The 13,937-nt window shown below is 34.0% G+C and overlaps 1 protein-coding gene across 22 annotated transcripts in view; it reads left to right on the forward strand.

Annotated features, from left to right (window-relative positions):
• Positions 1 to 13,937, forward strand: part of PCM1 (pericentriolar material 1) — an 80,821-nt gene that overhangs the window by 16,473 nt on the left and 50,411 nt on the right. For 9 of the 22 annotated variants that reach the window (XM_031691438.2, XM_031691435.2, XM_031691437.2 and 6 more), the window contains 9 exons: positions 117 to 305; positions 3,625 to 3,802; positions 3,969 to 4,058; positions 7,332 to 7,441; positions 9,030 to 9,246; positions 11,475 to 11,676; positions 12,612 to 12,785; positions 13,271 to 13,425; positions 13,545 to 13,783. In XM_031691438.2, coding sequence (XP_031547298.1) covers positions 117 to 305; positions 3,625 to 3,802; positions 3,969 to 4,058; positions 7,332 to 7,441; positions 9,030 to 9,246; positions 11,475 to 11,676; positions 12,612 to 12,785; positions 13,271 to 13,425; positions 13,545 to 13,783 — 1,554 coding nt within the window. The remainder of the gene's footprint in view (positions 1 to 116; positions 306 to 3,624; positions 3,803 to 3,968; positions 4,059 to 7,331; positions 7,442 to 9,029; positions 9,247 to 11,474; positions 11,677 to 12,611; positions 12,786 to 13,270; positions 13,426 to 13,544; positions 13,784 to 13,937) is intronic. The other 13 variants (XM_072950410.1, XM_031691449.2, XM_072950416.1 and 10 more) reach the window with 5 other exon arrangements.

Genomic DNA, 13,937 nt, shown 5'->3' on the forward strand with positions numbered 1-13,937 from the left:
TCGGGGGAGGGTGGATAGATGGGGCGGGTAAATTTTTGTATTTATTTATAAGGCTGGCTTGTATGTTAAACAGGAGTTTGTGTTAAGAAATTAATATGCTACACTATTTAATAAAGGAGGCATCTTTTAGTCTGAGAATTCGGCCGTGCATTGAGGACAAACTAGGGAATTCAGCTTCACAAGAACAGGTTTCAGACATTGACGTTACTACAAGTCCAAAAGGGAAAGGTGACAGACCTCCTCAGAATTGCAGGGAACTGAGGCCTGATAGGAAATGTAGCCGAAAACGTGGATTTCCCTCAAAGGTATACTTCATCATATTAACTTGGGAAGTCTCTAAATGAGCACCTCTTTTGTTCATATTTCCTCTTCCTTCTTTGCTTTTCTGTTGTTGCTATTGCTTTCAAATATGTGAGTTATTAACCTGGTTAATTTTACTGTAATTTGCATTAATAAAATGCTGTCCCTTAGTGTTTTTCTTCTTTTCTACTTAACTCTCTTTTCCATGGATTATATGTGACAGCTGTTCTTAACTTACATTAACAAAAAACTTAAAACTTAATTCATTTCCTGTTTTTTTGCTATTGAGAGCTCAAAATATAACACGTTCTTAAACCTTGACCATCAGTTGCCATTTGTTTCTGATATTTGTGTTCATGGGTTAAGATGGTTAAGTTTTGTCTTAGCCCCTGTGGTCATTCGTTAAAAAAAAGAAAACAGAGCAAGCTACTAGCTTTCCTGTTTTTGTAAGAATGAAGTACTTTATATTATTTTTTGGTGTATATTTTTCTTCCCATTGGAAACCACTTCCATTTTTTTTTTAAGAAAGATATTTAATTATTCAGTTGACTTGTTTGCTGATATTTTTGCTATTTTTTTCTCCAGTGTTTGCTCTAAGTGTTCTTCCTTTTAATGTTCTTTTAGTATGCTTAAAGGCACTCAGGAAAGGTTTAAAGACAGCTACTTGTGTAGTTCCACTTAAAATAGTTTTTAAAAAAAGTAACATTTGTGAAAGTGCTTATATCCATTTGGCAAGAGTAAAGTACTTTTTCAATAATTGAATATAGATGAGATCAATTTCATATGTTTTATTACTAGCTTATTACCTAGGATTAGGCATTCTTTTCTGTTAGGCACATAGTTTACATTTTCTGTGGTTGTTTAAAAATGGCAACACTTAATCTCTAGGTATTTGACTTTTGTTTTTTGGCCCCTTGGCTCCCAGGAGGGTTTGAAGATACTGTGCGAAATCAGCTATAGTGATCTTGCTATAAAATGTTAAGCAAAAGGTGTCCCATTTCAATAGAAGAGTAAACAAAGTAGCTGATTATTTTTAAAACTAGTAACATTGAAGAACAGAAAGTGAATGGGGGAAAATAGATGTCCTTTGGAACTTAATATTCCTCTCGTAAGTCTTCTGAATGGTGACAGACAGAACCTAAGAGTTGATAATTACCACAGCGTAATACCTGCCAGTTCTACTTTTTTCCCTGTAGCATTATACTTTTTAAAAACCACCTTTCTGTTTTAAGTTTCTTTGAATAATATCCTTTTAAATGAATATTATTTTCTCTAAGACATCTTTTTGGAGTCTAATTTGATTCTTTTTAATCTTTGATTCTTATGGCCATCCTAAGGTAGTTCTATCAGTATTCTGTTCATAAAATGATTTCAGTTTCTTAGAAAAAACCCTAATTCCCACTGACTGTTCTTTCGCTGCTACGCAGAATCTGTTTTTCTCCCCACCCCACCTTCATTCCTTCCTTAACATCCTTTTAAAATGTGGTATTCTGTTAGAAGACTAGGGGAAAAAGTTGAGGTCCTGAAGAGATTTCTCTGAGTCATTCCATTAAGATCTACAACTATTTGGATCTGGCTTTACATTTTACCAATGACTTTGATGTAATTATTTTGGACCAAATCTGAGATAGCTAGCTATTGGTAGTTATCTCTCACCCTTCAAAAATTTTTTTCAAGATGTAAACAGTCTTGAAATGAGCCAGAACTAGGAAGATGAATTTTCATAGGAATGAATGTAAATGGTATCAAGGTAACTCCACTTGTATAGGATGGGCGAGAACTGAGTAAATCATAGTTGATTTGAAAAGGGCTTCAGTTTATGGAAATATCTCCAATAAATAGTAACTTAACCAAGATACATTATTTTTCTTCTGTGTTCATGAAGTCTACTCAGTCAGTCCAGGATAGATAGAGCAGTCATCTGGATTCTCTGATAGGTACATCAGATATTCTAACTGTATGTAGTCTTCTGCTTCCTATTTGATCTTTTCTTTGTGTGCTTCATTTTGAGTTGTGTATTTATTTTTATGATTGCCAAGTCATAGTTTCTCATTCACAGAACTGATGAATTCTACTTGGGGAGGTAAAGAAAAAGGGTTTTGGCATAGTATTGATAAGAAATATCACCCAGAAAGGAATTTCTCTGAAGCCGTCTGTGTTCTCTATTATTTCTCCTGGAATCAAATATACATAGAGAAAGTAGATCAGTGAGTGCATTTTTACTTTCAAAAGAAATCATTGAACTTCTTTATTTTCCTTGTCATCTTTGGTCAGGGCCAGGGGAGATCATCCATTTAAAATCTGTGTAACACCAACAAAAGTATGATAGCAATGCAAATTTTAAATTGACTTAAATATTTCTAAGTTAATAGTAATATTTTATGTAAATATTAGGTAAAATGATTAAACTTCTAAAATACAAAATTTTTAAAAAGGTAAATCAGTGATGAAAAATTCCATTATGATATACGTTTCATAATTTGATTTATAACTTGTTTCCTAGTTGTATTTACATTTGTCTCTTTGATTAATTGAGTTATTTTTTTCTGGTTGGGTTACATTTGAGCAGTTTTAAGATTAACATTTGAAATTTTATAATTTCTTATAAGTGGCACCTATTTAATGTGCTCCTTCTTTAGGTAAAATGAAATTTCACCATAATTTATGTCCTCAAACTCAGCTAATGAGCATATTTTAAAAGAAAGAATAGTGATGATAACTTTGATACAAAATAATTTTTTTTGCCTTATTATATACTTACATGATACAAGTGAAAATTAAAGCCTTTCGCATCATATTTTCAAATAAAAAGGTACTTTTAAAATTTCTGTCCTTGGTTAAGAAATGGTTTGTTTTTGTTTTGTCGGTTTTTAACATCACTTCTAGGAATGGGACAGAGTGCTTTTTAGACTGGTCTTTTTCAGGAACACGTTTAGGGCATTAACCTGGTATGATCTGCTTTTCCTTTTCTGTTAGGCTTGGATCCCTCATTCCTGTGTGTGTGTGTACCTCCGTTTGCCCCCTTGGCCTTCCTGTCTTCCTTTTTGTATTCCTTTCCTTTACTTTCCTTTTGTTACTTTCTTTTCATCCTAAGCCTATGCTTGTGGTCTTTTACCTTGAAATTACCTAACTACCTAATTCTTAACATGGCTGGGTATTGTTAATGTCATGTTATTATTCTTATTCTTTTTCCTTCAAGTCTGTATCTAGGGTTGTGTATTTAACACTAATTTATTATCTGTATATGTACTTTGCCATTGGTAGTTGAAACAGGAACATGGATTTTAATAGTCCGATATAAGCGGTGTTGGTCTTATTTTTCAGGCCAGAGATCCTCAGCAGGAACCTATGGAAGAGATAGAAAATTTGAAGAAACAGCATGATTTATTAAAAAGGATGTTACAGCAGCAGGAGCAACTGAGAGCTCTGCAGGGACGACAAGCTGCTCTTCTTGCTCTGCAGCATAAAGCAGAGCAAGCTATTGCTGTGATGGATGACTCTGGTATGCCACCATCTTGGAATGTTGTGTCTATAAGCAAGGCTCGATAAATAATGATAAAACTGCAGGGTGGATGCTGGTTATTATATAATCAGATTTTGATTGTTGTCTAGTTTAGAAACCTTCATGTGAGCCTTACACTTTCCTGTGCTTTTCTCTGGTTATGCAGAAAAAGTTGCAGGGACAACTCCTGGCCATCATTCTGTGCCATGCAGACAGCCAGCTCGCTCTCCTTTTCATCAGAGAGTACCCTTAAGAGGTAAAAGGGACAGGCTGTAGTTCTGTTTTTGTACCTCAGACTGATTGGGCTTTTGTTGCTTTTATTTGTATCTTTTATACTTTATTCAACTTGGATTGCTGTATTTTGCTTGCCTATCAAGGAAGGGTGAAACCTTAAGTGAGACAGTGAATAAATTTAAACTTACTTAGCTTCTGACATGAGTAATAGCTCTGTTACTCCAGTGAAGTATCCAGTTATATACACTAGTTCCTGAACTGTATTTGTGTGCTGTCCAGTCTTCCTCAAACTCAGAATGTTCTTTTCTTTCTTCTTCCTTCCCTCATAGCCGTGTATTGCTTAGATGGAAATTATATTGAATTCTTTAGTACTGAGTCTAACTTTATAGTTTGTCTCATTACCTTCAGACCTATGTGTTTAATTTCTCATTAAGTTGAAAACAAATTATTACTTATTAAAACTTGATAAAACTAAGGTGTATTTTCTAGTAGTCTGCCATCCCAGTCTAATAATAGTTTATCTCCTGTGAGCTCTCCATTTTAGATTCTTAACTAAGGTTACCCTGTTGTTACTCAATTTATCATGCTGTCCACACCTAGCGCACTGGCTCAGCCCTCTGATCACTGTTATACGTAATTTAATTTTGCATTTTCATAAGAAATTTTGACTTGCAAGTAACTTACTCTTTTGTAATAATGATTTAGTTGTATATAATATATTGTGTAGTATATAATACTAATTATACAAATTTTTATCCCCATTTTTCTCTTGTGAAATTCAAAGTATCATTAGCTTTTACATTTATTTTAGGAAAACACAAACTATTTTAACGATGACTGGTACTAGTTTGGTTAGTGACCAACCTTTTAAATATTTTTCCAGTTTGGAGTATTAGGTTTCGGAGATTTTCCTATGATAACGTTGTTTCAAATAGTTACATTTACATCATCTCATTTGATCATCACAAAATTGTAGGTTAATTGCCAGAGCTTTTTAAGAAATTCTCATTTTATAGAGAAGGAACTCTAACACAGAGTTCATGACCTGCCTAGGCTTTTATGGAATTTTAGTAGAATCAGATGTCTTGAGTTGTAGGTCCGGGGTCTTCTATTTCTAAGTATAAACCTTTATTTGTTTATTTTTTTCCAAAGAGAAACATTAATTTATTTGACCACATAGCAGTTTTTTCATCATAAACTATCATAAACAAATTAAAAGGAAAATGATAAATTAGAAAATAGCAGGAAAAAAAATCTCATCATCCTTATAAATAAAGCACTCTTCGTTTAATCTACATGAGCAAGACAATTGAAAATATAGACAAAGGATAATGGAAAAGCAATTCACAGAAAAATAAATTCACATCAACACCAAGCATATGAAAAACTATTCAACCACATTTAAAATTATGGAATTACACATCATAACAAAAGCAGGAAATTTTTTTTTGTATTTCATGGTGGCCAAAGTTAATGAATATATATTCAGCCGAACTGACTAAGGCAGGATTGGCAGACACAAAGCACATGTGCTTCTGTACTTCCACCCCTCATTGAGGCTAAACACTGACTGATCTTAGCATTCTTTGCTGCTGGACCCAGATGTGGCCTTGCCATCCTTCCCATCAAGGAGTACCAGGTTACCACTGCTACATAATCGATGCTGGTACTCCAGGTGAAATGTGTTTGCCATTCCTAAAGTTTGATGAAAGTGGGGCTGTCTACATGGTTAGTCCTTGGCAGCCTAATTCAATAATACTATTTTTTTAAGGTATGATAATCATAGTCTTTAGCTAGGAATCCTTTTTAAGGCGCTAATCAGAGATGAGGACACACATTTATGTACAAGGCTGGAATTTACAATACTAATTCCAAAAGTTAAGTGTTGGGAGTATTGGAAACAATTTTAACACAATTAGATTGGTTAGATAAAGCATATTAAATGCATAAAAAGAAAATTTACATAATGCTTATGTTTCCAAAATTAATACTATAAAAATAATACATCCTGTTAAATTGAGAGGGGAGAGGCAAAAAACACATTGTAAACCTTTATTTTTAAGTAAGCAGGTAATCTTTTGTGTGTGTGTGTGTGTACTATCATGAGTTAGGGACCAGGAGTAGAATGAACAGGAGTTTAAATTTGTATTTATTTTATATACTAATTCAAAAAGATTCTTTGGTTAGTAATTTAAAAATAGATTTTGTCTTGTATTTATGAGGTTTTGCTGGAGAATATTGATTAAAAAACAGGCTTAAGAGTATTTAATCTGGTATATAAGAGGCAAAATAATTGTCATGAGAAAGTTTTCCTTTCATCATTTAACTAGCATTTTGTATGTTATCTAGACAGTAACTTCTTTTTTTCACATAGTTTGGACTGGATATGTGGGATTCTATCCAGCTCTGAAATTCTAACTTCTCATTGAAAAAGCTAGTATTTTCTTTTAAAAGAGAAGCAAATTTATAGCCAGTGTTTCTTCTAGAGCTGGAAAGAATAAGCATGGGTTGGTTGGCTAGGAGAGCAGTAATTTACAGAATTGTCATCAGAATACTGCCTTAGGAATACTTACGTAGGAAGATAAAAACTGGTCTTTTAGTATAACTTCTATCACAAGTAGCTGCCTCAGTAAATTATCTGTTCTACTGCAGGGGTCAGCAAACTGGCCAGATGGATTAGGCCCAATACCTGAAATAAAGTTTTGTGAAACACAGCCACGTCCATTTTTTTATATATGGTACATAGTTGGTTTTGTCTTACAATGGCAGGAGCTGGGTAGTTGAGACAAGAACTGTATTCCCACAAGGCCTAGCATATTTACTATCTGAATCTTTAAGGAAAACTTGCCGGCCCCTGTACTAGAGCACTGATTCTGCTGGGGGAGGTGGGTTTGAGAGCTGTCAGAATCAGCTGTGCTTTTTCATACTAACCACTTTCCCTGCCACTCCTCCAACCTAACCTGATAGACCTGCCCGCACCCCTACTGTGTTGAGTCACTTTTCTTAACCGGGACGTAGTAGTATCCCTCCTTGAATGTTGGGACAGAAAAAGATGAACCACCATACTGGAGTTTTGTGGGAGTTTTTCCACTTTTAGATTAGATGGAAACTTCTAATAAAATGATTGGTTGGCAGATAAATCTGAAGGTTAGCTAGTTTCAAGTTATGGTAGGTGGTTTTTTTTTTTTTTAAAGTTCCTTTTTTTCCTCCAAATTTATTTTTAGCTTCTCATAAACTGAAAAAGTGTTGATTTTAATTATTTGCTTTAATGAATAGTTGTTAATTTTCTTTTCAGTTGTAACAGAAACTACAGGTAGCCTATCTGGAGTTAGTATCACATCTGAGCTAAATGAAGAATTGAATGATTTAATTCAGCGTTTTCATAATCAGCTTCGTGATTCTCAGGTAGCTTAATTTTTTTTTTTTTTTTAGTATACTGGGTATAAAAATCACATTAATTAACACAGTGCTTCTTAAACTTTACTGAGCATAAGTGTCACTTGGCATGATTGTTAAAAATTGTAGATTTTTGGTTAGTAGGGTTCCCCCACCTCCAAAATTATGATTTATCTATTTGGGGTGGACATCCCCCCATGTGATTCCAGTGCTGGTAGTCTGGGCACTATACTTAAGCAAACACTTAATTAGAGGAAAAATCCACTTTGAATGAAGTAGTCTGATTAGTGAAATTTCCTGTTTGCATGCTCCTAGATGACACATTCTCATTTCATCTCAGAAATTGTTAACAGTCATAGTTGTTAAGTTTGTGTGAATCTATATTTCTGCAAAATTTTAGTAACAATTTTAAGAAAGTTCTTAAGTTTAATTTCAGAGTTAATAAGTTATAATTTGATGATCTTTGTAAATAATGATATAAATGCAAAATTTCTATCTGTGGGCCTTGAGCAAGAAAGGGTGAATTAATACCTCTCCACCGGAAATGAGTATGATTGAAGATGCATTACCTCCTGTCTGCTGACCAAGTTAAAATAAAAGGATCCAGCTACTTTGGAGAGTTATTTAGCAATATGTAGTACATTTTTTCTAGTGCCCTGCAGTGGCCCACCTTGGAGAAACTGTCACATGTTCATAGGGAGATAGGCACAAGAATGTTCATGGCAGCGTTATGTTAATAGCAAACCAGAAACAACCTAAATGTCCATGAATAGGAAAATGGATTAATGAATTATGATATACACGTGGAGTGAAATCCTATAACCAGTTGCAGTAAATAAACCAGAGCTAATGAATGAAAATGCAAGTTTAAGAAGGATGCCACTTAGCTTATGTTTTAAAATGTATAAAGAGTGTATGTTTTTTATGGATACATACATAGGCATTACAAAATGAAAACATGTATGAGAATGGTAGATGTCTAATTCCAAATTGTGGTTCCCTCTTGAGAGAGTAAAGGGATTGGGGATGGGTTCATAGAGAGCTATAGCCACATCTGTAATGCTATATGTTTTTTCCTAAAAAAAAGAATTGCAGATGTGGCAAAATGTTAATATTTGACTAAGCTCAGTCGTGGTTATCCATTATGTGATTCCCTAATCCTTAATGGAGTTTTGAAATATTTCATAAAGAAATTTTTTTAATGGGAAAGAAATGGTAGGGAAAACGGATAAGTTAAGAAGTTAAAGTTGGTGGTGGTGGTTCTAAAAAGATGGCAAGGGAGAGACCGAGATTTTCGAAGGTTTATTCTATATAAAATGTGGCATTTCTAGCATTTAATTTAGATCCAGGTAATAATAATGTCCAGTGATTCAGTGTAGTTATGGGTGTCTATAAAACCATAGATTTCTGTATATGTGTATGTTACAGTGGCACATCAGGAAATGGTATGTAATTTGGGAGTAGTAAAGACATATGTTTACCCACCAGCACACCTAGACAAGTATTTATCTCTTTTTATAAAGAATACTTACGTATTTTAAAAATAAGAATGCAATGTTTAATTGCTTTAATCTTTATTCTTCTTTTTTCAAATAAGCCTCCAGCTGTTCCAGACAATAGAAGACAGGCAGAAAGTCTTTCATTAACTAGGGAGGTTTCTCAGAGCAGAAATCCATCAGTTTCAGAACAGTTACCTGATGAGAAAGTCCAACTTTTTAGCAAAATGAGAGTGTTACAAGAAAAGAAACAAAAAATGGACAAACTGCTTGGAGAACTTCATACACTTCGAGATCAGCATCTGAACAATTCGTCATGTAAGTAAATCTGGCTCAGCAGTATTAGGTAGGGGACACGTAAGTATTTATGCCAGCATGTAAAAATTACTTAGTAATTATTTGGTGAATGAATAAACACATAGTTACTCCAGAAAATTAAAATTTTTGGCAGGAAAATGGGACTTGGAAGTGAAAAGTTTTTAAGTGGCAAGGCAATGTATAATAAAAGCCAAATGGTAGATCTGTTCTGTAAAATACAGAAAAGGAAAAGAATAAATTTGGGCCTTGAAAAATTGGTAGGATTTTAATAAGGGGAAAGTATACAAGAAGGTAACTATTAGGTACTTTGACATAGTAATACTGTACTTTTTAGTATATCTAAATTTTTCCCTTAAAGAAAAACTAATCCAAATTGGTATTTTGTTTTAAAAACTAAAACAGATTTTTAAAATATTTACACACGAAAAAGTGAGAGATGAAAAACTTTTTTAATGTAGGAAGTCCCAAACACATCATTTCTTAAAATATAGAAATAGTCATCTCAGGTGGGAGTAGAAAAGGCTTATAGTTATACTAGTTACACAGCTATCCCTCTATTCATGGAGATTGGTTCCAGCACCACCCCTACACGTCCTACAGAGACCAAAATCTGAGGGTGCTCTCGTATCTTCTGTAAAGTGGCATAGTGTTTGCCTGTAACCTACACATATCCTCCCGTATACTTTAGGTCATCTCTAGGTCACTTACCATACTTAATACAGTGTAAATGCTGTGTAAATAGTTGTCATCTGCAGCAAACTCCAGTTTTACTTTTGGGAACTTTGTGGAATTTTTTTTTTCCTGAATATTTTGTATCTGCTGCTGGTTGAATCTGCAGATGAGAAACTCGGGTTCAGAGAGCCAGCTGTCCTAGTTATATAGGAAAGGCAATAGTCATCTTAGCTGTACTGTAGGATCTGTTTTTCCTGCTCTGCAGATGTTTTAATTGCCTTTGTTAAATTTAGGTCAGTTATTAGTTCTCACTTAACGATCCTCATACCTTCCCAAGCCTGGTCCCTGCCTCTTACCCAAACAGATGATGATAGGAGCTATAGTGCTGGAAATTTGTGTCAGTAGGATCAGCACTAACTGGTCATTATTCTTCAACATGCCATTTGCAGTCTTACTACAGAAAACATCATCTCTGGATCCCTGTTTCTTGTTCTTCACTCATTTCTTCATTCTCTGCCACCCCCAAAGAACCATACTATTTTTGCGCTGAGACATAGTCCCGTCCTTTCCCTGACTTCTACTCTCCTCCTCCTCTAGAGTATAATCTAATCCCAGTGCTTATTTTTCCTAAACACAACTAAAGGAAACTTAAAATTTGGAAGTTGCACTCACAAGTCTTGTGGTCAGTTTTATACACATAAAGCAAGTAGCACTCTGATGACTAAAAAAATCATTTTTCCCCCCTGGGAAATAGTGTGAAAACAGCAGCAAAAGATAAAACGGTCAAGGAATAGAGAGACTATTGGAAACCAGCTGTAGCAATTGGTAATGTGAGCAACAAATTTAAGAGATAAATGGATGATGGTTTTAAAGTGGTAGGAAAGAGAGAAGTGTAAAGATTCTGAGTCTTCATTCATTGCCCTTGAAGGCATAAATATTGTTGTCTGACCTGTGTGGTTGGAAAATTAATTAAAATGTATTTCAAGAGATACAGAGGATTAGACGTCACCTAATTAGAAAATTTTATTACTGGTTATTATTTTATAGTATTATGTACCACAGTCACTTTAACCTTTTTGCTTTATCTTTTGGAACAAGAAAAATTCCATCTTGGAGACCAGATAGAATTCCTCTGAACCGTGCGTTTGGAACACTCTAAGGGACCTAATCCGTTAGGGCTGCCCTGTAAAGATCTGTAGATGGTACACTGCACATCATAACCAGTGGCCTTATTTGACTTAACTTAGAACCAAGTTTATCAGAGAAGTACTCTTTTACCTTTTCAAGGTAGAGTATTACAAGTCTTGTCAGTTTCGATCTTTTCTTTCCTTAGTCTTTCCTTTCTGTTTTAACTCTTGGTTGAGAGACATATTAATAAATAAGTGGCCTAAATGTTGTATCCTAAAGTTTCTAAAATTTAAAGCTGCAAAATTTAAGATATTAATGACTTACTTTTTAATCTTTCTGTATTCAAGTAAACTATGAATATGTATTGTTTATTGATATATATTTGTTTGTTTATGGTAAGTGTTTTTTTTTTTTTAATTTTTTGGTAGTTGTGCCTTCTTCAGCCTCTCCACAAAGGAGCGTGGATCAGAGAAGTACAACCTCAGCTCCCTCTGCTCCTGTAGGCTTAACACCAGTTGTCAATGGAGAATCCAATAGCCTCACGTCATCTGTTCCTTATCCTGCTACTTCTCTAGTTTCTCAGAATCAGTGTGAAAATGAAGGCCACCTAAATCCAACTGAAAAACTCCAGTAAAACATTTTTACAAACATTATTTACATAGATTAGAATTGAATAATGGGGATAAATTTTGGGGTGTTTTGCCTTTTGTTGAAAATTCTGGAAGACTTGAATTTATTTAATATGATAAGCTTTCTTAAGTGATACAGGGGTAGAGGTGTCTGTTATATGTGCCTTCTTTGAGTTGTTTTAAGAGGAATGTGACACTGTAATACAGGTAATTCCTGTGAACTAATGTATTCCTATTTTCCAAATAAAAGGACTACAGTCAAAAGATTTTTATACTCAAATGGTTTAGAGCCCAGGCTCTAGGGTCAGAAAGCCCTGAAATTATATCTCACAAGCCTGTGTGGCTGTGGACAAGTTACACCCTCACTGAGCCTCTGTTTCTTCATCTGGGATAATAATATATTTGTCCACAGAGATGTTTTAAGGATTAAAAAACATTGGCATAGTTCCTGGGACTCAGTAAAAACTCAGCAAACCTAATTATTATTTTTGGTAAACATATTATGTACTTTATAGATCTCTATATATTGTGGACAATATGAGAACCTTCTATAAATGCTCGATAATGCGTGCATACCTGATTTGCCTGAGGTACTGTTTAAATGGAATATTTAGTAATTAACATTGTTGATACTTATTAAGAAATGTGGGGATATTTTTGACATTTGAGTTTTAGGCTGTAAACTTTAATACCAGCTTAGGTAAACACTTAAAATGGGATTTCTTATGCTTTTGTTCCTAAAACAGCATAAGAATAAAGTGATGAGATTTTGCATAAGTTGTACTTGAAATTTATTTCATTACTTTATAGTCAAACCCCCTGGATGTTTGACTAGGTTAAAATTTTGTTTGTGCTGGCTGCTATTTGAAAATAATGCATGCTTTATTTTGCTAAACTGAGTATTAATGTTATGCATACATTTTTGTTGTTTATCAGGAAGTTAAATGAAGTTCGAAAGAGATTGAATGAACTAAGAGAATTAGTTCATTATTATGAACAGACATCAGATATGATGACAGATGCTGTAAATGAAAACACAAAAGATGAAGAAACTGAAGAGTCAGAATATGATTCTGAGCATGAAAATTCTGAACCTGTTACTAACATTAGGTAAGAACTCTTTATAAGTTTGTTTTTCTAAGGTATTCATCCTAATAATACTTTTAATATGGAACAAAAAACCTCAGTAGAGTGCCTGCCATTTGCCATTTATTTAAGCTTTTCTCTTGTAAGTGTGCTGTTTTGGTCAGTATGATCTTACTTGTCCTGTAAAGAAAAATGGGGAAATATTGGAACAGTAGTTTAGTAAATTTGCTGTTTGTTAGATCAAATACAAGTTAATCATAAGAAGTATCTAACTTTTCATTTTCCTACTTTGTTTTTAGATGTAATCTTGATTTTTCAAATGTTTATCAAAATATCAGACGTTAGTGAAAAGCAAGAGCCAATTATTTAGAAAACAAATTTAAATGGGGAATAGTCAATGATGTTCATAGTTTGGGATTATTTTATCAGCAGTTCTAGAACTTTGATTTTTTAATTATCTGTGTATATTTTTTACCATAAATAACTTCAGATTGTTTTCTTTCTTTTAGAAATCCACAAGTAGCTGCCAACTGGAATGAAGTAAATAGTAATTCTAATGCACAGTGTCTTTCTAATAATAGAGATGGTAGATCAGTTAATTCTAATTGTGAAATTAACAACAGATCAGCCAACATAAGGGCTCTAAATGTGGCTCCGTCTTTAGGTATGATTGCTTGTATTCAGAGATAGTTTTATGTATTATTCTTGGGAAGTGGATTTTCTTTCATTAGTACTCTTTGTAAGTTTATTAACATTACTGATTTCATCGATCTATGTTTTCAGCAGACTGTAGATATAATAGAGAAGGAAAACAAGGGATTCATGTGGCACAAGGTGAAGATGATGAAGAAGAGGAGGAAGAAGCAGAAGATGAGGCCGCCAGTGGAGCCTCATTATCCAGTCATAGGAGTAGTCTGGTGGATGAGACTCCTGAAGATGCTGAATTTGAACAGAAGATCAATAGGCTTATGGCTGCAAAACAGAAACTTAGACAGTTACAAGATCTTGTTGCTATGGTACAGGTAAGTATGGCTTGCATCTATACTCCTCTTGAGCTTTTTGAACATCTTTACCATCGTTACTCTAAACTTTTTCTCTGATAAATTGCCTATCTCCTATCACTTACTTCTTCTTCAGGGATTTTACCTGTGCCTTGGTCTGAAAGATATTCCTCTG

The sequence above is a fragment of the Vicugna pacos genome, chromosome 26 (genome assembly GCF_048564905.1).
Source record: "Vicugna pacos chromosome 26, VicPac4, whole genome shotgun sequence".
In the NCBI taxonomy this organism is placed as follows: domain Eukaryota; kingdom Metazoa; phylum Chordata; class Mammalia; order Artiodactyla; family Camelidae; genus Vicugna; species Vicugna pacos.